Genomic DNA, 25,194 nt, shown 5'->3' with positions numbered 1-25,194 from the left:
TGATAATAAGTTAATGATTTATTATATGGTTAATTACATTAAACTCTATTTAAAAATATAAAATTATATATTTCAATAAAAATTAAAATTATATTTATATCCCTTTTGAGAATTCTCGATTTACAATTAACTATTTTAATTAAGATTTGAATGGACAAAAAAAATCATAAATTTTAAATTTTACTCCTCATTCGATATTCTTTTAATAATAATTTTGTATTTATAAGGTGTAAATATAATATACAAAGTCAATATAGTGTGATTATAATAAAATATTATTACCAAATCATTGGGTAAAATAATTTAGTTTATAAATGAAAAACATTGGTCATGTTTTTGTACTTTTTTTTTTTTATATTTTTACTTTCTATATATGTACTGCGTCTATTTCTTGAAACACTAGATAAAGTATTTGAATAAGACATTTTTAAAAAATAAACACAACAATAATGTTAGCCTCACCTTACATATAGGAAGCAAAAAGAAGCACCAAACAATGACTAGATTCCTCATCAATGGCTGCTTTAAATTTAATGGCTATAATTCGAGAACAATATTTTATTAATTTTTTTTTACTTTGTATATATATATATATTATATTCACACCCTTACTAGTATAAAAAATATTATTGAGGAAATATTAAATTATGAGTAAAATTAAAAATTTATATAACCTTTTTGCTGATGTCAATATTTTGTGTCCAAATTCTAACGTAAAAGGGTAAGTGTAATAAGGAGAGTTTTCGGAAAGGGTGTCAGTGTACTTGAAACCTTTTAAAAATTTATATTTTAAAAGAGATTTATGTATAATTAACCCATTTATTATGTTTTCAGTAATATTATTAAATTATTAGTAATAGTGAAAATCAATAAGTTAAATAAGTATTATATAATATAAAATAAGATAAATATCCGTACGATTGAGAGTTGCATTAGGCTTATAGGAAAGTGTGATGGACCACAATCTTAATTGTTGCACGATAACTTCAATGAGTTTGTAGTTGATTTTCGGAATTAATTACATTGGTCAAATATTGTGGGTTCGAGTTTTACATACGTAGATGTATAGTTTATATAGATTTTTTTATAATACTATTTTGTTTATTTATTTATTTTAAATATATTTACTGATTGAGTTCGAATATAATTAATTATATTACAATGAATTGAATCTTATTCAAAAAAGCATGCTGAACAAGACAGCTATTTAGACGTTATGTGGGCTAATAATGTATGTGCCTTAAGGTAGTTATATTAGTTGCTATATCACGCTTATTCAGATGATTAAAAATAAAATAAAATTTTGAAATATTTAGAAAAAATAAGGTAAGAAATTTATAAGATGATATTAATTATAATTTTTTAATTAATATAATAAATTTTAAAAATAAATGATCTTGCCCGTTGAAACGTATGTGAATGGACGTATTACCAAAATATAATGATTATAGTTAATACGGTAAGTAATAAATTATAATTAAGAAAAAAAATATAATATGTATATATAATATGAAAATATTACAAAATAAAGATAAATTATCATACTTTTGTAATATAATTATAAGTATTTAGTTTTTTATTACATAAATTTACCCTTAAAATAAAAAATTATTCTTAGTTGACACGTTGAGCGGAGATGCATTTTAGAGTTTTCTACATAACTTGGTTGAACTCATCCATCACGGTTTTGCCATACAATCGACTATGACCGACCTCAAGACCCGATTCTTGCAAGTTTACTCTGTCTTGAAGTCGGAGCTGCTGAATGACCCGGATTTCGAGTTCACCGATGATTCTCGTCACTGGGTCGAGCGGGTAACTCTTCTTTTTGCGCGTTACTGCGTGTTTTATAGCTTCAGTGCGTGCAATTTTCGAGTTTTGAGTTGTGTGTCTCTTCTTTTCAAGAATTTTCAGTTTTTTGAATCTTGTTTGTGATCGATTGTTCGTTATCTTTGAGCCAGTGGTCTCTGTTGTTGGTTTGCTGGCGGTGGCTTTTAGACAATTGTTAACTGTTAGCGGCTTTAGTTTTGTGTAGAAGAATGAATGTAAATGTGGTTCAGTTTTTTGTTTGGCAAAAAAAGAAAAGAAAACAAACTTAGCAACAAAAGAATTGGTGTACTGGCGGCCGTTTGTGGGCGAAAAGTGCGTGTTTCTTTGTATTAGTATAGATGATATGATCTTTATTTAGAGTACACTGGCATACACAGATTTTCTGGGCTTGTTAGCATAATTTGCATGATTTGGGAACTGGTTAATAGGTAGATAATCCGAATAGACGGACTTTCTGGTGGAGTTTCATATTTAAAAGAGAATGAAGAAAGATGTGGGTTGAATTATATCGGATTATGTATTGAAAAAGAAATGATCAGTTTTCCAATTGGTGTTACTTGAGAATTTGAAACACGAGTCGTTAATCATAACTGACAAGAGAACAGAAACTTATGACTGTGACATGTTTTGATCAGGGCAGATTGCTATTGTGTGTTTAGGAACTCAAAACACGGCTGTATGAAGATGAAATTGTTTTCATCAAGATCTTTTCTCTTTGTGCGTTTTATTTTTGCTGGATTTGTGCTCCCAAGTGCATCTGAACTGCCCCTTTACATATGCATTGCTTTGAGTTGAACTAATATGTTTCTGCTTGGATCTTGAGAGTTGGAACATTTAATAATGTTTCCATAGCCTTCATTTGAGACATGTATTGGCTCCTATTCATCTAATCATTTCCATGTGGTTATTTTATTACAGATGTTGGATTACAATGTTCTTGGAGGTGGGTTTCAAATGTTTGCAGTAATCTAACATTCGGATAATTTTGTTTGATTCTAACTATGTGGAATGACTTTTTCTTCCTCTCTTGTATTTCCTCTTCTTACAGGAAAGTTGAACCGAGGACTCTCTGTTGTTGACAGCTATAAGCTGCTGAAACTAGGGAAAGAGCTTACTGATGATGAAATGTTTCTTGCATGCTCACTTGGATGGTGCATTGAGTGGGTATGACAAATTTAATGGCGTCAGTTTGTCTATAATAGTCTTTTACGTCCATATCATGATAATGGTGTGACCTTTGCAGTTTCATTCTAAATGTTTTCTTTTGACATGGGTTACTAATAGAAAATTACGTGTGTACAGCTTCAATCTTATTTTCTTGTTCTTGATGATATTATGGATGGCTCTCATACACGGCGTGGTCAACCTTGTTGGTTCAGAATGCCCAAGGTATTCATACCCTGTCGTCTTCCTTTACTCAAGAATGTTAACGAATGCTAAGTTCTAATGACTAACAATATTGTTTGCAATTATTTCCAAGGTTGGGATGATAGCTGTAAATGATGGGTTAATACTCCGCAACCATATCTCAAGAATTCTCAAAAAGCATTTTAAAGGAAAGCCTTATTACGTGGATCTGTTGGATTTATTTAACGAGGTGCGATTCTATCCTTAGGATGGGAAGTCGAATTTCTTTTCCAAGGATGATTCCTTTTCCTTTTCTTATATTATGCCATAATTTAACAGGTGGAGTTTCAGACGACACATGGACAAATGATAGATTTAATCACGACTCTCGTTGGAGAGAAAGACTTGTCAAAGTACTCATTGTCATTGTAAGTATGAATTTAGTCTGTAACTGCTAGATCCATTTTTGGCTGCATATTGCTCTGGAGTTGGAACAACACTACCAAAACTATAATGCCTTTTGGTAGTTCCATATAACCAAGCATACTTTCGTGCTTCTTTTTCAATCTTGTCTTTGTAACTTATCGTTTTACTTATACCGATTCTTCCCTTTTACATAGGCATCGTCGGATTGTTCAGTACAAAACTGCCTATTACTCATTTTATCTTCCTGTGAGTAAACTCTACCTCCAGCGGAGGATATAGCTGTCTGTCAATTTGACGAATAAAAGCAACTTGTACTCTGTCATCCTCTTAATCTCCTTAGGTATTATCACATTTTGGTCAAATTTAAATGTGACTTGGGTGAACCGTAATAGGTGGCATGCGCGCTTCTTATGTTTGGTGAGAACTTGGACAATCATGTCAATGTGAAGGAAACGCTGCTTGAAATGGGTATTTATTTTCAAGTTCAGGTAAGCGATTCTTGCTACATAAAGTTTATACCTTCGACAAACTCGAAACTCCCATGTTACTCGACACATAATTCATGAAACAAAAACCTCATAAGTTTGATATAGATTCTGCTCTGAGTTTGGAACTATGATAGATCACATGTTCCTGATTCTTGTAGGATGACTATCTAGATTGTTTTGGTGATCCGGAGACAATCGGCAAGGTAAATCTTTGAATGTATACGGCCATCAATCTCAGTCCGGAATATAGATTATGCTGTTTGTGCATTTTCAGATAGGGACAGACATTGAAGATTTCAAGTGCTCTTGGTTGGTAGTGAAAGCCCTCGAGCTCTGCAATGAGGACCAGAAGAAAACTCTCTATGTATGATACAAACACAAATAAAATCATTTATATTATTCGATTCTCATGTTGTTCCTGATGTTATTGCTTACCAACGAGCTTTTCCTTTCAGGAGAATTACGGAAAGGACGATCCTGTCTGTGTAGCTAAAGTCAAAGAACTATACGAAGCACTCAAGCTTCAGGTTTCTTTCCCCTACCACTATTCTTTATCACAATAGAAGTAGCGAAAAACATTGAATGACTATTTGTTGAATTTGTAGGATGCTTATCTGGAGTACGAACGGACGAGTTACGAGAAGATAACAAACTCAATTGAAGCTCATCCTAGCAAGGCGGTGCAAGCAGTGCTGAAATCGTTCTTGGAGAAGATTTATAAGAGGCAAGAGTAATACTTTGGTCTAATGCATCTAAGACCGAGAGAAGCTCGACTTCTACCTGAGAATACTCTGTAATATCTAGGCCACCGTTACCGTGAGTTCAAGTGATCAATTTGAAGACAATGATCAGATGAATGTACTTGTGCTTGTACAATCAATGTTATATTATGACAAAGGAGTTATTTATCAACAGTATTTTGCTTCAAGTCCTAATGAAGTAAATAAAGCAAGTTAGTTTGCTGAATACTGAGCATCAATCTTCTGCTATATTTTTTTCACCAAATATGACCCAGAATATAGAAAAATACTACACATAACGTCTATATTAAAATCTATCTAAGACCACATGACTACTGATACTAAACAGACAGCTAAACACTGACCACAATGTTGTAAGAACAGATATTAATAGTGGCTCAGAAATGGCAGTGGAGGTTGGTGAAGATGTCATGCACCAGCCACCCAGCCATTATCTTGTATCCTTCTTGTGTCAAATGGACCCCGTCCCAGCTCAAGAACCGACCCGGATCCGCACAGACACCGACACCTGGAGCTCCACACATTCTTGTCATGTTGAAACTGTATTTGCCTCCACTCCCACAGCAAGCCCTTTCTGTATCAAACCCTGTTGAACAACAATTATTATTTTATCTAATAAACTTCACAAATATCTAGCTACGTACTAACTTTGTTGTTGTTGTTCTAAGTTGTGTGTTCAAATACCATGAGATTTGGCGAAGTGGAGCAGGTACTGATAAGCGTTGTAGTAATCAGCATAGACTATGATGGCATTTGGGTGCTCTTGTTGCAGCTTTTCAATGGCTTGCTGCAGCTGTTCATTATGGTACATTGCAAAGTCGTTCAGCTGCTTCAGGCATCGATTTTCATCGTATGCTGCCGACTTGTTGGTGTGGAAAGCTGTTTTATAGATCGGGAGACAGCCGATGGGGAAGTTTCCAGGCACCACCACTCTTGTTGCACCGAAACTAATCACTCTCTGCATCAAATTGCGAAGTAGAGTCAGACGAATGTAGGTGTTTTTTAATTATAAGAATAGTATTAGCATGTAACAAGAAATGAATAATATTGCAATAGTTATAACATATTATATTGAAGGAACTTACCCTGACAGCATTGATAATGGCATGGACAACCTCAGGCACCATGCTTTGTAACTCGTCCATCGTTTTACCTTGGAAGATGGCGTAGTTATAATCATTCCCTCCGATTTCTCCCACCATGAAAAGAGCAGTCTGGAGTTTCTCAGCACACTCTGTTGATCATCATGATTGATGTTTTAAGTAGGTAGGTATAATTAAGATGAAGATGATGAGAAGTTAAGTAGGAATTAAAGGAACATACCTCTGTGATGAAGGCAGATAGAGTTGAAGTGAGTGGACATCCAGCCCAACTGTATGGTGAGGGAGCTGGTGGTGACCGGAGACAAGATGTGTTTAGCAGCCAGAACGTGAGAGGGCAACGCTGTGGAACCGGCTACCGCAAAGTTGACTCCATGCTTGAAATCTGCATCTCTGTCTTTGTAGGCTGGCAGAAAAGGTAGACCCGCATCCAATGCTATAGAGAGAGACAATCCAATGTCAAGTTGAAGACATGGATGAATAATATTCAAGAATAATAACATGTATGATTCAAGATTTAAACATACCTATGTAATCGATCATGAGAAGGCCATTGGAGCAACGACCGGTAGCGTTCTTGAAGAAGGTCTCCCCGTAAGGTAGTCTAGCGAACGAAGTGGAGGAGCCAATAGGGAATTCCCGGATCAAATTCCCGGTGTCGGAAATGGAGTCTCCGAGTTGATAGATTTGATCAAAGTTGCAAATCTTGAGAGGATGAGAGTGAGCAAAAGAAACAAAGGAAACTAAGGAGCAAAGAAGAAGAATATTGGGTAGTAGGAGAAGTAGCTTCATGAAAGAAGAAGAAGCAGCCATTGATGGAGAGATAGGTAGTTGAAACAAAGTATATGTGGAATGTCAGGATGATTGATTGTAGGAGCAAGGATGGATGCTTTGGTGTTATATATATATATGTTTAAGAGTATAGTAGTAGTAGTATTAGTAGTAGAACAAACATCCCATATACAGTCCCATTTGGATTAGAAATTCAGTCCTCCAGTCATTGTCCTTTCCTCCAACTGTAATGTAGTCCAAGCTCTAGTGGTGTTGGGCATCTAATACACACTTGGATTTTTTTATTTTAAAATTATATTGTATTTTTTACTTCATTTAATATATTTAACATTATGTAAATAATGATTATGTTATTCGTTTTATTTAGGATAACTTACAACTATGTTCTCTGAAATTTGTTATAATTACGAATGCCTTCTCATCGTTTGATCAATTACAAATACCCCATGATATTTGAAAAATTATGTAATCGTTGGATGGAGGTATGAAATTGTCAACTTTACCTTTACTGTTTTTTTTAAAAAAAAAAATTAAAGAACTTTTAAAAATATTGAACAGGGTGGATGAAAAAAAATAATAATTATAAAAAAAAAATATCCACCTAGTCCGAAAAAATAAAAAAATAAAATTATAATTTTTAATGTACAATGATATTTTGGTCAGTTTACCATAAAATATGAATGAAAGCTTATCGAATTAGGCTAATTGTTAAACGAACGTTAAAATCAGGAGGGTGTTAATAATTTCACAACGAGGGGGTATCCATAATTATGCGAAACCTCAGAAAAGGTCGTTGTAATTTACCCTTTTATTTATTTTAAAAAAACTTTATTCACGCCTAGTAAATAAAAAATTCAATCCACTCTTACACATAGTAAACTTGCGTAGTTTTTCAATGATAATAGAAAATGAATTGCAGAAGACAGTTTTGAGAAATAACACTTTTCTTCTCATAACTTAGAGTATTTTATTTTTTTGGTCTCACTAGTTACGTAATTCTCACTTTTAGTCTCATAACTTCTAAAAAGTAATATTTTTTCCCCGTGGGATCTTTTCGATTATAACACAAAAAGCCACGTGATCGTAAGTGTCTTTATACTTTTGGTTCATTGGTTTTGAAATCTTCACATTTGGTTCGATAAATTTGAAAAAATAACACTTTTGGTCTGTATACTTAATGACCACGTAGCATTTTTCGTTAAATATTTGACAAAAAATATAATGAGATCGAAAGTGCTATTTCATTTAAAATTATAGAATCAAAAATAAGAATTCTATAGTCAATAGAATAAAAAATAAAAAGATTTTAAATTACGGGACGAAAAATACTATTTTCGCAATACAACTCAAAATAAAAATTGAAAAATATGAAATGAAATGGGCCATTTAATATACTAAATAAATAAATAAATTTTTTTTTGTTGGATTCTATTTTTTCAGATAAAATATATCATAGCGTATGGTCTATGGGAAAGAAAATCTCTATAAAAAACTAAAAAGAGTAAGAAAACTTATTTATTAAGAAAAAAGGAAACGCACGTGCGAATCACGCGGCGCCAAGGGGTACTTAATCTTCTTCGTTGTCTTCGTTCTTCCTCCCCCTTCTCTCCTCTCTCGTTTTCTCTGGTTCGCTGCTCTGCTCTCCCCTCTGATTCCAGGTTAAATCATGATTTCCAAATTGGAATTTGCCCTACTTTTCTATTCAAGATTGTGTGTGCGTGTGTGTTTGTTCTCTCGACTTGTTTCAATTTTTTATTTATGTATCTGGTGGATGTGTGTGTTCTGATTTTTGGATTAGGAAATCATTCGTGGCGGATATAATCAAATGTAGCAGAGTTTACTTTGATAAGAATAGGTCGAAAAATCAGTTGAAATTGGTAGGGATATCGGAGAGGCATGATGATTTGGGGTTCTTTTCGAAAACCTGATTGTGTGTTCTCCGGCATATGTTTCTGGTGCCTTCAATTAAGGATGATGTATGTGAACGTTTTGATGAAGTTTGATACGACGGAAGAAAGTTGTTTAGTGCTCTTAACAATCAAAAGACTTTCATGTGTACATATGCATTATTTCCTAGGTCGGTGTGCTCGGTGTCGGCATAGGAATCGAACACACCCCCCACTTCTTTTTTAAAGATTTAATCAGAAAGTTTTTGTATCCGGATAATATGAAACTTCCATGAAGCAAGTTTACATCCTGTTTAATTTGGTATACATACAAGCTAATTCGGAGCTTCTTGGAGGCAAACATTTGTATTTTCTTGAGTAATGTTTTGTACTCCCTCTTCCCATCTCAAAGTTATGAATTTTTTCAGGTGATATAATTTAACTGGAGTCGAGATGTCACTAAGTGCTGCAGTTGCCAGTCCAATCACATCGCTGTCTGTTGGTATGTGGATCTTTGTCTTCTATCATCTCTGGGAAGCTACATATGTTAAATGTCATGGGTGTGAATTATATCTTGCCACTTTGTTTAATTGTTGATACTTGCAGATGGTCTTGTTGTTTCTTGAGTTTATAATGAGACAAGGCTTCTCCTCTTTTGAGTTTTGTATTGTTCTCTGATAATTTTCATATTTTGCTCAGTAGTGGTCTTTCGTCTGGTTTGGGATGGGTAAACTAATAAGATGGTAATCTCATCTTTGGAAGAAGACCAACATTTAGTTCTAAGAGTCTCTTCCACTTTACCATGAGTTGATCTCTCATGATGAAATTATCCCACTCTACTGATTAGTCAAGTTTATGCTCAATGAGCCAGGTCTATGCTGGTAAGCAAACATATGGTCAATTGCATTTTCTAAATAGCATTGCTGAACATGAAATTTCCTGGTTATAGAGTATTGACTTGCTGGTTTAGTGGTTATGTGCTTTCAACTCATTTCGTATTTAACAATTTATAGTATTGGTTTACCTTCATATGATTCTGTAACTTTTTCCCTCATATGGTATTTATGTCCACGAGGACAATGAATTGCGTACGAGCTATTTGAGAGTGATAATGATACTCCATACGAAATCAAATCATGTGACTTTTGAATTTTATGCTAGTTGATATTGCGACTTATGTAGATTATTTATTAGTTGGATTATGTGATTTTAATCTTGTTATATTTTTCATAGTGCTGGATCTAATATAAATTTGATTCTCTCTTCACAGTTCGACCAGTAGAACAACGGTTGCAGTTTAAGAAGAATGTCTGGTCCAGTCCAGTTGGACTCAAGCCTCTTCGCATGCAGTATCATCCTGTTCAAAGAAGAAGTATCTCTAGTGCTTCTCGAGTGAAGCATGCTTCTGTAATATGTTGTGCTGCTCTGGTAATTTTACTTCCTCTCGTGTTGTATATGCTCACAAGAATTTTTATTCTGTGATAATTAGTATGATTATATCCTTAGAAAGGAATAGTCTGTTTACAAAATGAATTTATTCCTTGTATCGAGAGTTATTATTTCCTTTAATTTTATCCATGGACCTGCCAAAATTGATCTAGTTTGATTTTTCAAAGTCTAAAAGGGGCTTGGTTTCCTCCTCTTTGGTATGCTGAGATATGGTAGATTTGGTGTGCAAGGTAAGGTCTGGGCAGTAACTTTGTTATTAGTTTCCAGTTATTGGTGCTACAGTACTGCTTCTTTCTGTCTCTCTTGTGATGTGTTGAAATGATTTGCATTGTTTTCAAGCTTTTTGCCTGAAGTTGTATTAGTTTAACTTTATGGACTTCACAAAAAGATGTGGAAAGGCATTTTGAAGTCCCCAATATTGCATGTGAGACTTGCAGTTGCTGAATTCATTTTCTACTGGCTAAAGTCTTAATGTAATATGTGTAACTTGCTGGAGTGTTCATCTTTTTATTTCTGGAGTTACTTTGGATCTACAGCTAATGGAAAGGCCTGTATTTCTGATTATCTTATTTTTTACTGCAGAACGCGACATGTGCTGCAGAGCAAACCCAAACAGTAACACGTCAATCATCTACCATTACTGTTGCACCTATCCAAGGTAATGACCACATTTTCATTTGACTTGGTCTTATGTTGTGCTGCCTATTGTGGCTACACATTCTGGGTGAAAAGAATTGAGCCAAGATGAATAGTGGAAAAATTTATGATTCTCTACCTCAGTTTGGAAGTAAAACTATCATGCTACTTTAGCTCGACTCTTTTAGATAACACCAGCTCAAAGACTGCAACAACCTGTCAGATTCATTTGCAGTTCTGAGAAAATCTTATCATGTGATCGATGTAACACTGTTTTTATTTTCATCTGCTTTCTGCTATAATGTAATATGCGGATATAGAATATCTTTGTTGATTAACTGTTTAAATGAATTTCAGGAAAAGAGAAGTCCCCAGAACTTGATGATGGCGGGACGGGATTTCCACCACGTGATGATGGCGATGGTGGTGGTGGTGGAGGCGGTGGTGGTGGCCACTGGTCCGGTGGGTTCTTTTTCTTTGGCTTCCTTGCTTTCTTGGGCCTCCTAAGGGACCAAGAAAGCGAAGGACCGTACCAGGATGAAAGGAGAAGATGAGAGATCATAGATTATATATAGCTACTTGTATCTGTTCTGATCGATTCTTTGGCTGCTTCGGGACAACATCTAACAGTATGGTTTGAAAGTATCAATTATTTTTTGCCCTCATGACTTTGGCAGCAGAGTACCACGTTTCTTCAACTTATGAGTGAAGAAATAACACTATTGATGAAGTCTTCAATATTTCTTTTTCTTTGTTAATATTAAAAGAAGAAGTAAGGGCTCAATATTTCGGCTTATATATAAATTTCAAAATTCCTGCAGCCTTATCCCTGCCGGCTGCAGGCAGATCAGGTATGGCTGCTCAGCTCGTAACTGCGGTTGTTAATGTGTATTAATGTCTATCTATTTTTGTAAGAGATGTTTATTCATACTCGTAACTTGTTGATCCATGGACCATAATTGGAGATGCATTATTATTTGGCATTTGCATAAATAAAATCTTTTAAGGATACATTACTACAATTTTTCTTAAAATTTATTATAATTTTAAATATTTATTTTTTGTTGAAAATTTATAACCACTCTTTTGAAATTAATGACCTTCTAACAAATGTTGTTTTATAAGGGGCTGTTGTGAGATGATTTTTAATTTTAAAAGAAATTGTAATTTTTCAAGATGGTGAGTAATTGTAATTATAATAAATCTTGATTATAATTTATCCCATCTTTAAATATTAAAAATGTATATGAAATAAGTGTTGTATATTTTTTAATCTATTGTTTTGAAATAATTAACCGCAAACAGAGGCAATAGTTTTCTTGATTAACAATAGACTAAAGTATAGTAAAAGCCCAAGTACAGGGGGGTTAAATGGGAGGGCTAAATTGTAATTGCGTCGTCGCTGAATTATAATAAGTCGACAAATTGTACAAAACGACATGCCACCGAGCCCCATGCCCATCAACATCCTCATCCTGCCACTTAGCCACCAACCCTTAAATTATCAGATTCCGTTCCTATACTAGAAAATATCAAATATATATATATTTTTTTCTCTCTCTCCTCTCAGTTGGTTTTTATTATTCACCTGATTTTTGTGCTCGTCCACTCTCTCAATTTTAATAGCAGTTAATCTCCTCTGTGTTCGGGTTCGAGCTTTCGTCTCATCAAGGGTAGCGTCTCTAGTCTATTTCTGTCTGATTCTTAATTCGTAATTGTTTTTGTGCTTTCACAAGTTTTGGAGGTGTGATTCTTTGATTTGTTGCTGGATCTGTTGGGGAATTTGTAGGGGTTTTGTTTTTAATTTTTTTCTGGTGTCGTTATCATGTCTGTGAAATTGGATCAGATCTTTGGTCGGATTGAGTTGCTCTGGTGGTTCCAGAACGTATTTTCGATCGAATTGTGATAATCAGTGGACAAATTAGTGGATTTGCTTCTAATGATAGAGTGTTTTTTTTCCTTTTTTAATCTTGTTTGAGGTGTTTCGGCTCGTAAGATTGGACAATCTTGATTAATCTTGGGTAATTTTGTTATCATTAAGAAATTAATTGGTTCATTTATTGGCCTTGACTTGAAAGTCTTATCCTGCGCCGTTAAATTCATATCGCCTGAATGAAGATGGTGGTCTTCTGATTGTGGAAGTCTATATGTGTTTTAATTTTGGGTTTCAAAATGTTTTACTGGCATGGAATCTTAGTACTTGATGATAATATGTGATAAGGCTTAATTTCAACTCTTTTTAATGCTCAAAGTGTTGACATTGGGAGCTCAATCAATATTGAAAAGAAAGATGTAAAGCATAAATTTTGCTCCATTGCAGGAAACAATCGTTTATATATGTCCTCTTTCTGAAGTATGTCCTCTGACAGTTCTCTTCAGTACCATTGTCACAGGTTTATGCAAATTGACTATCAAGTATAAAACCTGAATTTTGAGATTTTGTCTGAGCACCATAAGTGGAGAATGATCCAAAGGTTCTTACCTCTCCTTTTTTCTCTCCTTTATCTAAATTGTTCATAGTTTTCTGATGAGCTGTATTTACTAAAATTATTTATCTTTTTTGACAGGTATGGATTATAATAATGTGCATGAAATACCATGGTGCAGTGCTTAGAGGGGATCAAGCATTTATGTGCTGCAGTGCTTCAGTGTTGTGAACTTGATAGGCAATCAAGGGGCCTAGAGGATCCTGAAGTCCTTGCACGAGAGACCGTGTGTATGCTATCACGGGCCCTACTTCTTTTTATTAACTTTTAGTCCCTGCTGCTAAAGCTAATCAAAAAGGAAACGGACCAGCAAAATCATGGATAGCCTGGATATCTGCTTTTTAGAATTTCATTTGTTAGTTTGGTGACTCAGTCCTATTTAAACTTGTGCCACCTTGTCCTCTAGCTAAATATTTCTGTAGCCTTATTTCTGAAAGGTCTAGAGCCTGTTGTTATCTAATAAAATTGTTCTGTAACTTATCTTTCTAATTCGATATCAGATCTTCATCAGATTCTTATCTTATCTCAAATGAACATAGGTTTTGGAACAAGGAAATGAAACCAGTTCCCATAGATCTTATTTAGCATGCTATTTTGTTTGTGTAACTAATTCCTATAATATTATGTGCGACGAGAAAGGAAAGCTGGCCTTCGCTTCATGATTTCTCCTCTGTTGCAGTTAGTGTGAGTGAAATAGAAGCACTTTATGAGCTCTTTAAGAAGATTAGCAGTGCTGTGATTGATGACGGGCTGATCAACAAGGTTCCATTATGATTACTAAGATAACCTGTATATGTTTTCTTTTACATGAATTATAATATCTGTGCAAAGATCGTCTTTCAATTTTTCCAGCATTGTCTTGCAGGAAGAATTTCAATTAGCATTGTTCAAGACTAACAAAAAAGAGAGTTTGTTTGCTGATCGGGTACTAGCTTTTGACCCGGTTTATTTTCTGCTATGTTTCTTTGTATCATGGATTATCAGTTTTCATTTCATGTGAATACTTTTTTTTCTTTGAATGTTATATAAGTAGACAGTAAGTTAGTAACTGCACAAATTCATGTGGTATAACATTTGATAAATCTCAGCATGTGTTAAGCTTAGAAAGATGAGACAATCATACAATATGAAAGTAAATCCATGCATGAATTTTTTAGTTTGAAGTGCAATAACTTCTTAAGAGATACATCGAAACTAATTGCTTGCTTCAGTAAGAAATTCCAAGGTGGTTTCTAAGATGTAAAGTAGTCAGGTAATAGCATTAACATTTAATGTGAGTTGCCACATATACTTGTAGACCATCTTGTTAGCCTTCATTATTACACATGCATGTTGTGTTTATAATGATCTATTACTAAAAACATTTTTTAGTTGATGTATGTGTTTATACTTTAGAAAGATTTCAAAAAATGTTCTTGTGAATGTCTTTTCTCGTTCTCCAACTTCAAAAGCAGGTATTCGACTTGTTTGACACAAAGCATAATGGAATTCTTGGATTTGAGGAGTTCGCCCGTGCACTCTCTGTATTCCATCCAAATGCTCCTATTGATGATAAGATCGAATGTATGTCGAAACTTGCATATAGAATTTGGTTTCTAGTGATTAGAATCAGTTTTAATATTTCATGCTCCTTTCGTACTCTACGTAGTATTATAACATCTTCGTCTTCTCACACTGCAGTTTCTTTTCAATTGTATGATCTCAAGCAGCAAGGTTTTATTGAGAGGCAAGAGGTAACAATTAAAACCTCATATTCATTATTAGTGTTTCTGGGGAAACATGACTTTCTTGAACCTTGAATCTTGCTGTCAGTCATAAATATTTTTCTATGGCTGTCAATTTCTGAGTGCCAACTGTATTCTGTTGGAAACTCTGTGCAAAATAGCTTTTCTCTTTCTAAAATGATGTAGGTTTTTACGGATGAATCTGTAAGAGTTAACCAATGAATAATCTATATTATAGAAGTGTAAGACTTAAGTTTTCATTCTATGTGAATGCAAAAGGAATTCCTTTTGCTTGTTATCGTACGTTTTTGTTGACCTTATGTCTTATTAAATGCATACACTTGCAATATTTCAACACTTGCAAGCACCATCTATATATTGTATATGTTTAAATAATGTTTTCAACCAGTAAACTGCAGGATAGTTTAACTTCTGTGGTTAATCTTGTAATTCAGTGTGACAGAAGATCCTGCATGTTGGAGTGTCTGGAACATTGCCTTTCTCGCATTTTTTAACATGTCGAGAAGAATGTTAATTTCATTCTGAGAATGCATGGTAGATGTTACTCGCATGTTTAATATTTGGCTTCAACTTCGCAGGTGAAGCAAATGGTGGTTGCCACTCTTGCTGAATCTGGCATGAACCTGTCTGATGAAGTTATTGAGAGCATCATTGACAAGGTTGTTTATCAACTTATTTTTGTAAAATAATCCTTTCCTTTTCCACATAATGTACTTAATTCTTGATAAGTTTTGGCAACGTTGTTTATCAACTTATTTTTGTAGAATAAGAATTTGCTAGAAATTGTATTATTGATTTATGGAGTTTCTGTTTTTGTTTCAGACCTTTGAAGAGGCTGATACTAAGCATGACGGGAAAATTGATAAAGAAGAATGGAGAAGTCTAGTTTTGCGGCATCCGTCACTTCTGAAGAACATGACTCTTCAGTATCTCAAGTATGCACCTAATTTACTGGCAATGTACTGATTCAGAATATCTTACATTTACTATTCTCAACTTTAATTATGCGCTAAAGAATTCTACTGAAGCATTACTGTGATATATGTGAACCGGTGGCGGTGGATGACCCAAGAAAAAAGTTGTGTGCAATTTTATGTGCCTATCTAAACATAGTTACTAAGAGTATCACTAAGAATTCTTTTTCTTGGTAAAATATAAAAACCAATACTGATAAAACAAGTAGTGATAATTCATTTGAAAAGTTATGGTCCAAGGCGAAGTTGTACTATGTTGTTTACCGGTCTCTTTGTTCCTTGTGAGAGCGGAATTAGCATTTTGATTATGAGAACTAAAATGCAGAGACTATTGCAAAGAAATAATTGATTCTGTATCTATAAAAGAAAATGATGATCTTCTTGCGGAACATCACCTTGATATCTAACTTAAAAGACAGGGCCTGTGGAAAGCTCTCATCTAGGAATGTTTGTATGTATTAACATAAACGGTCACATGTTAACAATGTCTGAAGTTATTGCCCGCAACATCAATTTTCTTCACTTTACATTGATTCCGATTCGTCATTTGTTTCTTTACTTAAACAGGGATATAACCACTACATTTCCGAGCTTTGTTTTTCATTCAAGAGTTGAGGATACCTGATTCCAGAAGTTTGGTGCTAGCCCTGCCCTCTGTTTGTAAATGTTGGTTTGGTCGTGCTATTATTGCTTCAATTGCTTTTCTGGGATGCTATGTGTCATTTTATGGGCAATTAATGGATTGGATTCTGTTGCTATGTCTCTGTTGTTTACAAGATGAAATAAGGACTGTATTCTCATTGTAAGTGTCGATAACTAAATCACGCTTGCTCATGCCAATACAGCCTTACGGCGTTTTTGGCCTGATGGTTATTTGTTGATTGGGAGATTGAGAAATTGCCGATGTTGCAGGACTCAGTGTAGTTGCTTTACATACTCTTGGAATTGGATCCATGCCAGGATAACTGAATACATCTTTTCTGCACGATTTTCGTAGGAAAAAGAGTGACCCTCAACGACACCTTGTAATTTTTAATTTGAACAAATCATGCTTGACAAATCTGATCGAAAACTTGAGTTTGACTTGAGTTGGATTGGAGTAGTGAAAAAATTACTAAGACAACATGCTTTAGAAATGTACGATTTTTCAAAGACACGCGAGTGAAAAACTGAGAGCTCGTTTGGTTGTGTTTTTATTTTCATTTTTAGTTTCCAACATTTGGAAATGAGTAGAAATGCTTTATTGATTTTTGTGCGAAAACTGATAATATGTTTGGATTAGTTGTTTTCAAATGTAGGTATATAAGTGTGAGAGTGTTGAATACAGATATATGTATTCTTGATGTGACAAATGACCCAATTGATTGAATATGTGAAATTATAAAATAATCAAAGTGAGTCTTGCCATTTGAAATAATTTTAATTGATTTGAAACAAGAAAAGACGTGCTGACAAGATAAGACAAGTATGACAAACTCATGTAACCTATAATTTCAAAAATTTGAGAATTAAAATAAGAATGCATTCTCAATGAAAATGACTTGATCAAATAAAATCTCAACTACTCAAATAATAAAAAGTGAAAAAAATCTCATTGAAAATACAACCAAACAGGCTTTGAATGTTCTGCTGCCTATTGGCCTCAGATCAAAGAATTCTGTTGGAACGAACATGTGAGTCATCCACTTTCGCACTTCTAGATGTTTATCAAAAGCGTCAATTCCAGAATTCTATGAGCACGAGACTCACTCCACTTTCACGCTTTCCGTCAGCCTGCTAAACTCAAGTTGCCTCCCAATCAAAATTGATTTTATAGTAACAAAATCTCCCCAACTAAAAGAGAAAAAAAAAGATAATTAAGCCCTCCACTCTTGTTGTGTTCTTCAATAGCACCATTTACAATTAATTTTTACGATTTGGCATCCATATTATCCATTTTATCCTAATTTGCTGACTATAAAAGCTCAAATATTAAGTTAACCCTCGTACTTTAGCCGCAACAAGGTAAATTACAGTGAATATTTGGACTCTTCTACTTAATAGACGAAATAGATAATATTCTTATAAAAAACAAGAATATCAATAACATATTACAGGAACTGAGAACACCACAATGCGGGAGAGTTAGATGTTTAGCTTTAAGAATATAAGGTGTCTATTAGGTGCAACATGCTTGAACCCGCCACTATCTTCATTACTAATAATATATTGAGCGATTATATTAGGACTTTTATGTCAATGTCCTCTCACAAGGTATAATGCTCCACGAGAACCAGAATATAACAACTTATCATCGTAGACAGTTACAACTCACACGATTTTTTCTAGTTGGAGAAATACGGGAAGGGGAAGGGGAATTGAGTTACTAGCAATCAAACTCCGAATAGAAGACTGCTTAATGGTTTGTATACTGGCCAAAGTTATGTCAGGCCATGCAAAGCAGAAAGTAGGCAGAAGTAAATTGTATAAAACCACCGTATTGCCACAGGAAATACTTAAAACAATACTAGCTACCAAAAGGCAATCCAACCTACTTGCATGTCAGAGAGAACCACCAGGCTCTGAGTACTCCAAAAGCTGTTACATTATGATATTCTCCAACTCAAACCCAGAAGAACACGCACCGGATGTCTAGTCAACTTCCTCCATCTTGCTGCCCTCAGCATCAGCATCAGCATCCTCCAACGGTGGCATGTCAACATCAGCTTCACCAGCATCTTCATCAATGCTCAGCCCAAGTTTCAACATCCTGTGAATTCTGTTGCCAAAGGTGTTGGGATCGTCAAGGCTGAACCCAGAGGTGAGCAAGGCAGTCTCAAATAGCAGCATAACCAAGTCCTTCACAGATTTGTCATTCTTGTCTGCATCAGCCCTTTTCCTTAGCTCTTCCATAATGGGGTTCTCAGGATTGATCTCCATTGTTTTCTTGCTGGACATGTACCCAGCCATGCTGGAATCCCTTAGAGCTTGTGCCTTCATGATTCTTTCCATGTTAGCAGTCCAACCATATTCTCCTGTCACCAAACAGCATGGAGAGTCAACCACTCGATCAGAGACAACCACCTTCTCAACCTTGTCACCAAGCACATCCTTAATCACCTTGCACAGGCCCTCAAACTTTTCTTTCAACTCTTCCTTCTTTTTCTTTTCATCCTCAGTCTCGTCAAGCTTGAGACCTTCCTTGGTGGCAGATACAAGCTTTTTGCCCTCAAACTCTTTCAATTGACCAACAGCATACTCATCAATCGCATCTACCATGTACAGGACTTCATATCCCTTCTTCTTCAGCCTCTCAAGAAAGGGAGAGTTCTCAACAGCCTTCTTGCTCTCACCAGTAATGTAGTAGATGTCATTCTGGCCTTCCTTCATCCTGGTCACATAGTCCTTCAAGCTGGTCATCTCATCACCACTCTTGGTGGAGTGGTACCTCAGCAGCTCAGCAATCTTTGACTTGTTTTGAGAATCCTCATGGATACCAAGCTTGAGGTTCTTTGAGAAAGCCTCATAAAATTTATTGTAGTCTTCCTTGTTCTCAGCAATTTCAAAGAAGAGCTCGATGCACTTCTTCACCAAATTCTTCCGGATGACCTTCAAGATCTTGTTCTGCTGCAACATTTCACGAGAGATGTTGAGAGGCAAATCCTCAGAGTCCACAATACCCTTAATAAAGCCCAGATATTCTGGAATCAACTCCTCACAGTTGTCCATTATAAATACACGACGAACATAGAGCTTAATGTTGTTGGGCTTCTTCCTGGTATCAAAGAGATCAAAAGGTGCCCTCTTAGGAACAAAGAGAATAGCCTTGAACTCAAGTTGCCCCTCAACTGAAAAATGTTTCACAGCCAAATGCTCTTCCCAGTCATTAGTAAGGCTCTTGTAGAAGGCAGCATATTCTTCCTTGTTGATCTCCTCAGGCTTCCTCATCCAAATAGGCTTCTGCTTGTTCACCAAGTTCCATTCATGAGACACTTCCTTAATCTTCTTCTTTTTCTTCTCGGCTTTCTCCTTGTCTTCGTCAAGGTCCTCAACCTTTCCTTCCTCATCCTTCTTGTCTTCCTCATCCTCATCATCAGAGATTTCCTTCTCTGTGGTCTTCTCAACCCAAAGAGAGATTGGATAGCTGATGAATTCAGAATGCTTCTTAATTAAATCCTTCAGTCTGCGCTCCTCAAGGTACTCAAGCTGGTCCTCTTTGAGGAAGAGAGTGATCTTAGTACCTCTGCCAAGGTTTTCACCCGATGTATCTCTGGTAACAGTGAACGAACCACCAGCTTGGGACTCCCAAACATATTGCTCATCATCATTGTGCTTTGTTGTGACAACAACCTTCTCAGCAACCAAGTAAGCAGAGTAGAAACCAACACCAAACTGCCCAATCATACTCACATCAGCACCAGCAGCGAGGGCTTCCATGAATTCCTTGGTTCCAGACCTCGCAATTGTACCAAGATTGTTCACCAAATCTGAAATTAAAATCAAACATGTAGACCTTTAGCTCATAATAGCAACTCAGTCACACATAACAAATAGATTAATACAACCACGGATACTAACCAGCCTTGGTCATACCAATACCACTGTCAATAATAGACAGGGTGTTATTGGTCTTGTCGGGGATAATATGGATGAAGAGCTCGGGTTGAGCATCAAGCTTGCTCTTGTCGGTCAAGCTTTCAAATCTAATCTTGTCCAGAGCCTGACATTCAGAATTTTAGTGGAAAACTTCATTATCCCTCTGGTGCAACAGTAACAAGTCCTTAAGCATAATACCACTAACAGCAAATAGTACACTCAGTAGCCGATCTACCATTATTTATTGTTAAAGGAAAAAGATTTCTGAACTATGATTCATAATCACCATAAAGCATTTCTTTGAAAAGGCAAACTAGACCTAGGATCATGCATCACAGCAGCATAATTCTAATATCTTATATTCTGTAATCCAGTATCACAACAGTACAAATGCAACTCTATACTGCCACAGAAATGTCTTCAATTTTTTTATAAACTATGGGATTCCGTGCAAACGACCACCGATGATTTATAAATAAAGCTTACAATACATATTAAAAGAAAGACAATTGTTCAAGTAATGGATCTAGTAAAAAAGGTATCTACCAAAGTTAAACAAAAGCATAGGTCACTTAAGCAAACAATACACCACACGCCGAAAACGTTCATCTACTAAATCATATAACCAGAAAATAAACCGACAGCAATTGGATCTAAAATAAACTATAACTACGCCAAAAACACACACACACAGAGAGAAGCTTACATCGGACGAGTTGCTGATCAATTCACGTAGAAAAATCTCCTTGTTGCTGTAGAAAGTGTTGATGATCAGACTCAACAGCTGGTTGATCTCAGCCTGGAATGCAAACGTCTCGGTTTCCGCCATTGCTACCGATCTGCACTGAAATACTGGCTCTCTAAAAAATTGGAGAGGAATAACAAAGAGACGGGAACTACACTTCCTATATTTGAAGAAGAAAAGCAAAAGAAGAGCAAGAGGCAAGGAGTGAGAACTGCAAGGGTTATGTTTATATAGCTGCATCCATTTAGGGTTTCTAGATCCTTCCACGGTCTCATTTTCCCGATATTTCCCTTCTCTCGGGGTGTTTAATTTAATACCCAGATTCATTTTACTATTGTTTTAAAACATTAATATATTTAAATTACATTTAAAAATTAAAATTATATTTTTATAATAATATTTATGCTCTTTTCTAAAATTTACTATTTATACGTGACTACTTTCTTTATCATGATCCGAGCAAAAAATATTAACATTAATAAGAAAAATTATTATAAATTTTAATTTATCTTTTATTTAATATTTTTATTTATAACAAACTTAATAATATTAATATGATTCTATATATATATATATTTATACTATATAAAAAAAAAGACCTTTTTCTCTCATAAATGACGATTATGACATTCGTAACACTAATTTTATTATTTTTTCAATAATACCCTCCAGTTGGATTTTTTTTTTTTAGAATTATGATATATTAGTTTATATATATTTTTTATTATTAATAATATATTTTAAAATATAAAATATTATTTATTATATGCATACAAAAATGGTATATTTAACTGTTAGTATATGTATATATTATATCTACCCCTTGTGAGAATAAAATATGCATAAAACTATTAAAAAAAAGAGTAAAATAAAAAATTTATATAATTTTTCTTTTTACTGATTTCAGTTTTTTCCATTTAAACACCAATGAAGTAAGGTCTGGTAAAATTAAAAAAAAATATCAGAAAAAATGAAAATATGATTTTAAAACATCTTTTATTTAACTTTGGTTGGTGAGAGAAGCTACACGTGGTCCCCACCTAAGCAGCCCAACCGAGTTCCGGTTATGTGGGCAAGACATCGGGTACGGGTCACACGGGTGGGAGTTAGTGGGCGAATTATGGCCCACGTGTGTGAGTCTTTTGTAGGATTATTATGAAATTACGGTAAATATCACTTTGACCCCTCAAACTACATCTAAAATCAAGAAGCCCCCTCTGTGTCTTTTATTGAGTGGTTTGTCCTCTTTAATTTATTAAATTTGTTTTCAATTATCTAAATTCCTTGGAAATAATAGTTTGCTTTGGGAAATTCACACCATATCTGTTTATGTTTTGTATTTCTAATTTTTAGTTTTTATAACAGTATTAAAGTAAAAATATATTTGTTTATATATATTCTGATTAAAAATATATTAATTTGACGTCATGATTCAATATAAATATAAATTATACTGACTAATCCAAATATACTTTTATTTTCATACAAAATTAAACCATATACTTTTTTTAACGTAATTAAGCAAATGAATGGGATCACGTTCCATTTCTTCAATAACATCATAAATTATTTAAAAATTGATTTAATGGTCCTATAATTGGTGTGGACTAACCTGCGAAACAAACTTTACATATTTTGTTGTTTAAATCAGTAATTATTTCGATTAGAATATAAGCAAAAAAGTATCCAAGATACTTAAAAAACAATAAGCAAGTTGAACAACGTACACAAAAAATGAGTAGGATGCTCAAAAGTGTACCAGTGTGTCTACACGACAAATTATCATCTTGGACGTATCTGGCATAATATTAAAAGAAACTGGTCGAAAGAGAAATTAGGGTGTGTTTGGATTGATAGATTTGGATATGAAGAAAGGATCTGGAAAAATGATTTCAAATGACTATTAAGTAAAATGCAAATGTAATTATAAAAGAACAATACTTGAAAGAATATACATGTTGATGGAAACATGTTATTAATAAATATTTAATTTATTAATGATAGACTTTTATCATTATTTATTGGGGTGTAATATAATTTACACTGCAATATTGCAAATGAGCAAATTATTCCCGTATGAAGAAAAAAAATTACCAGTTTATCCGCTTGTGTTTTTGAAACAGAATAATTGACCTTATTAGACAGAGGGTAAATTGCTCTCTTTTAAAAAATATAGAAATATTTTGTTATTTTTTTTTATCTATAAAGGTAATTTACCCATTTACAATATCACAAAGAATTTGCTCGCATTTTTTCCTTATTTATTATATGTGGAAATATGAATTATATTGGAATTAATCAACATACTGCTATTACAATATTCAACATACAATACATCAATAATTTCGTCAACTAATAAATTCAAAGTATATATATATATATATATTATTAACAATAAACTAAATAATTATATTAGTTATAATTCAAATTCACAAACTGTTGAATTATAAGACCTCAATCTCGACATACAAGTAAGATATTAGCCGTACGGAAAATTTTTCAATTTAAATTAGATTCGATCAAATTAAAATTAATTATATGGAGGGTTTAAGAAAAATAACCAATTATATCTGTAATACAATGAGTTTAATTTGATCGGATGTAAGAATTTTGGTTGTTGGGGCTAATTAGTGCTAGTGGTCAGTGGATTAACTGATAAAAGACTTTCCAAAACGTACTTTCGTGGAACTCATCAACGATTTACCTTAAACAATTAATCAGTTAGCAGTTCAGTCCCTTAAGAAGTACAGATCGTCAGTGGTTTTGGTTTGGGGCGGGGGTTTAATTATTCTGATCTGCCTTCAATCAGTTCATCCGAAGATCGCATTCGTTTACCACACAGTGAAATGCAGAAGTGGTTTTCAGCTGGCGCCGATGATGGTGAAAATTCTCCCCAGAGGACGTCGTCGTCCTCTCTGCTGTCTGATTGGAATTCTTACGCGGCTGCTAGATCTTCGGAGGAGAGTAGCAGCGGGGGCTCCCTGGCCGGAATTTTTGATATCGAATCGGCTGTCAGGTCCGCCAACGATACCGTCTCCGGCACGTTTAATGTGTAAGATTTGGAATCTTTTCTCCATTATTTTTATCCAATTTTAGGGTTTATGACGCGCGTGATGCTGGGGTGCACCCTTTGTTGGTTTGTTATATTCAATTGATTTGCTTGGACTCTTGTGAAAGATTGCGGTTATTAAGGAATTCAACGATTTTTCCACCCTGCGGTGACGGTTGGATGCGAGAGATAGCTGTTATACAAGTGTAGTTCTTCATTGATTGCCGAGGTGAACTGCAAGTTGAGGCTTGAAACCGAGAGCTTGATATAGGCTGCTCTTGATGCTAAACTCTATGGCAACTGAATTTTCTAAAGTAACTGAATGTGAACCATCACCAAGTATCATGGAACACTGATTAGGGCATGAGAAAAAGATTTATTTTGAAGAATGATCTAAGCAATGAAGAACTTTACGAAAATGTTCAGAAGGTTATTCTACTAGGTTTCTTCCACAGAAAGTTGAGTTTAACAGAGGATAGGAAACAAATAATTTAAATTGGATCATCATTGTAACAAGCAACAGCTTCTTATTCGAGAAGATGAATGATGTTGCTTTCTAGTATGTTTGTAAATCACATAAGCAAAGGCGTGTATATTTGGATCATATCACGATGCGATAGTACAAGGTTACTTTTTCATAGATCGGCCTCCAGCCATGGAGATTCCTTATTCGTCACTTACCTGTTAATCATGGAAATTTGTTGTGCAGAAAGCTTGTCAACAGGACATGTTCCCCACACTACACGAGAAACCTCCATACGTATTTCCACTCATTCCCCCCTTGAAAATAGGTTCTTTGATGGTCTAAACCATGGGCAATGTGCGCCTTTAAGAAAAAAGATAAACAAGGTTCTGATGAATTCCAGGATTTTGCAGATTGGAATTTCAATAGATAACTGATAATT

The 25,194-nt window shown here is 34.6% G+C and overlaps 6 protein-coding genes across 8 annotated transcripts in view; 4 read left to right on the top strand and 2 right to left on the bottom strand.

The window, feature by feature from the left end:
• LOC105176576 (farnesyl pyrophosphate synthase-like) lies at positions 1,644-5,003 on the top strand. Its single transcript, XM_011099429.2, has 12 exons — positions 1,644-1,815; positions 2,749-2,773; positions 2,879-2,994; positions 3,133-3,219; positions 3,311-3,427; positions 3,517-3,605; positions 3,798-3,849; positions 3,996-4,091; positions 4,250-4,294; positions 4,366-4,455; positions 4,547-4,618; positions 4,697-5,003. Exons 1-12 carry the CDS (start codon positions 1,705-1,707, stop codon positions 4,823-4,825), a joined length of 1,029 nt encoding a protein of 342 aa, XP_011097731.1. The 5' UTR covers positions 1,644-1,704; the 3' UTR covers positions 4,826-5,003.
• LOC105176575 (GDSL esterase/lipase At5g03980-like) lies at positions 5,094-6,929 on the bottom strand. The gene is made up of 5 exons (XM_011099428.2): positions 6,480-6,929; positions 6,176-6,388; positions 5,938-6,086; positions 5,537-5,810; positions 5,094-5,438 (listed from the first exon to the last, which is right to left on the bottom strand). The coding sequence occupies exons 1-5, from the start codon at positions 6,763-6,765 to the stop codon at positions 5,230-5,232; spliced, it is 1,131 nt and encodes a 376-aa protein (XP_011097730.1). The 5' UTR covers positions 6,766-6,929; the 3' UTR covers positions 5,094-5,229.
• On the top strand, positions 8,275-11,473 carry LOC105176574. Its single transcript, XM_011099427.2, has 5 exons — positions 8,275-8,402; positions 9,059-9,132; positions 9,901-10,058; positions 10,662-10,737; positions 11,073-11,473. Exons 2-5 carry the CDS (start codon positions 9,084-9,086, stop codon positions 11,267-11,269), a joined length of 480 nt encoding a protein of 159 aa, XP_011097729.1. The 5' UTR covers positions 8,275-8,402; positions 9,059-9,083; the 3' UTR covers positions 11,270-11,473.
• Positions 12,203-16,890, top strand: LOC105176573 (calcineurin B-like protein 3). Of its 3 annotated transcripts, none has more exons than XM_011099424.2 (10): positions 12,203-12,388; positions 13,109-13,189; positions 13,283-13,431; positions 13,881-13,963; positions 14,067-14,126; positions 14,653-14,764; positions 14,882-14,934; positions 15,525-15,605; positions 15,769-15,881; positions 16,488-16,890. In XM_011099424.2, exons 3-10 carry the CDS (start codon positions 13,314-13,316, stop codon positions 16,543-16,545), a joined length of 678 nt encoding a protein of 225 aa, XP_011097726.1. In that variant the 5' UTR covers positions 12,203-12,388; positions 13,109-13,189; positions 13,283-13,313; the 3' UTR covers positions 16,546-16,890. The 3 variants fall into 3 exon arrangements, with proteins under 3 accessions (XP_011097726.1, XP_011097725.1, XP_011097728.1); XM_011099423.2 differs by having other exon boundaries at positions 13,095-13,189; XM_011099426.2 differs by having other exon boundaries at positions 12,212-12,388; positions 13,095-13,189; positions 14,656-14,764.
• LOC105176572 (heat shock cognate protein 80-like) lies at positions 18,177-21,454 on the bottom strand. The gene is made up of 3 exons (XM_011099422.2): positions 21,202-21,454; positions 20,478-20,619; positions 18,177-20,386 (listed from the first exon to the last, which is right to left on the bottom strand). Exons 1-3 carry the CDS (start codon positions 21,322-21,324, stop codon positions 18,552-18,554), a joined length of 2,100 nt encoding a protein of 699 aa, XP_011097724.1. The 5' UTR covers positions 21,325-21,454; the 3' UTR covers positions 18,177-18,551.
• The window catches only part of LOC105176571 (protein transport protein SFT2), a 2,492-nt gene continuing 1,163 nt past the window's right edge, over positions 23,866-25,194 (top strand). The window contains exon 1 of the mRNA XM_011099421.2: positions 23,866-24,292. Within this exon, the coding sequence (XP_011097723.1) occupies positions 24,087-24,292 (206 nt within the window). The 5' untranslated portion in view covers positions 23,866-24,086. The remainder of the gene's footprint in view (positions 24,293-25,194) is intronic.

The sequence above is a fragment of the Sesamum indicum genome, linkage group LG14 (assembly GCF_000512975.1).
Source record: "Sesamum indicum cultivar Zhongzhi No. 13 linkage group LG14, S_indicum_v1.0, whole genome shotgun sequence".
Lineage (NCBI taxonomy): Eukaryota > Viridiplantae > Streptophyta > Magnoliopsida > Lamiales > Pedaliaceae > Sesamum > Sesamum indicum.
This window is presented reverse-complemented; position numbering and strand designations above follow the sequence as displayed.

Excerpts from the sequence above, each read along its gene's own strand:
- LOC105176576 (XM_011099429.2), top strand. The coding sequence starts at position 1,705 with ATGACCGACCTCAAGACCCGATTCTTGCAAGTTTACTCTGTCTTGAAG. Across the intron at positions 2,774-2,878 it reads GGATTACAATGTTCTTGGAG|GAAAGTTGAACCGAGGACTC; the intron begins GTGGGTTTCAAA and ends CTCTTCTTACAG. Across the intron at positions 4,092-4,249 it reads GTATTTATTTTCAAGTTCAG|GATGACTATCTAGATTGTTT; the intron begins GTAAGCGATTCT and ends TGATTCTTGTAG.
- LOC105176575 (XM_011099428.2), bottom strand. The coding sequence starts at position 6,765 with ATGGCTGCTTCTTCTTCTTTCATGAAGCTACTTCTCCTACTACCCAAT. Across the intron at positions 5,811-5,937 it reads CCATTATCAATGCTGTCAGG|AGAGTGATTAGTTTCGGTGC; the intron begins GTAAGTTCCTTC and ends AATTTGATGCAG. Across the intron at positions 5,439-5,536 it reads CCACTTCGCCAAATCTCATG|GGTTTGATACAGAAAGGGCT; the intron begins GTATTTGAACAC and ends GTTGTTCAACAG.
- LOC105176574 (XM_011099427.2), top strand. The coding sequence starts at position 9,084 with ATGTCACTAAGTGCTGCAGTTGCCAGTCCAATCACATCGCTGTCTGTT. Across the intron at positions 9,133-9,900 it reads AATCACATCGCTGTCTGTTG|TTCGACCAGTAGAACAACGG; the intron begins GTATGTGGATCT and ends CTCTCTTCACAG. Across the intron at positions 10,059-10,661 it reads TAATATGTTGTGCTGCTCTG|AACGCGACATGTGCTGCAGA; the intron begins GTAATTTTACTT and ends TTTTTACTGCAG.
- LOC105176573 (XM_011099424.2), top strand. The coding sequence starts at position 13,314 with ATGGTGCAGTGCTTAGAGGGGATCAAGCATTTATGTGCTGCAGTGCTT. Across the intron at positions 14,127-14,652 it reads AGAGTTTGTTTGCTGATCGG|CAGGTATTCGACTTGTTTGA; the intron begins GTACTAGCTTTT and ends CAACTTCAAAAG. Across the intron at positions 14,935-15,524 it reads GTTTTATTGAGAGGCAAGAG|GTGAAGCAAATGGTGGTTGC; the intron begins GTAACAATTAAA and ends TCAACTTCGCAG.
- LOC105176572 (XM_011099422.2), bottom strand. The coding sequence starts at position 21,324 with ATGGCGGAAACCGAGACGTTTGCATTCCAGGCTGAGATCAACCAGCTG. Across the intron at positions 20,620-21,201 it reads TGATCAGCAACTCGTCCGAT|GCTCTGGACAAGATTAGATT; the intron begins GTAAGCTTCTCT and ends TCTGAATGTCAG. Across the intron at positions 20,387-20,477 it reads TATTGGTATGACCAAGGCTG|ATTTGGTGAACAATCTTGGT; the intron begins GTTAGTATCCGT and ends TTTTAATTTCAG.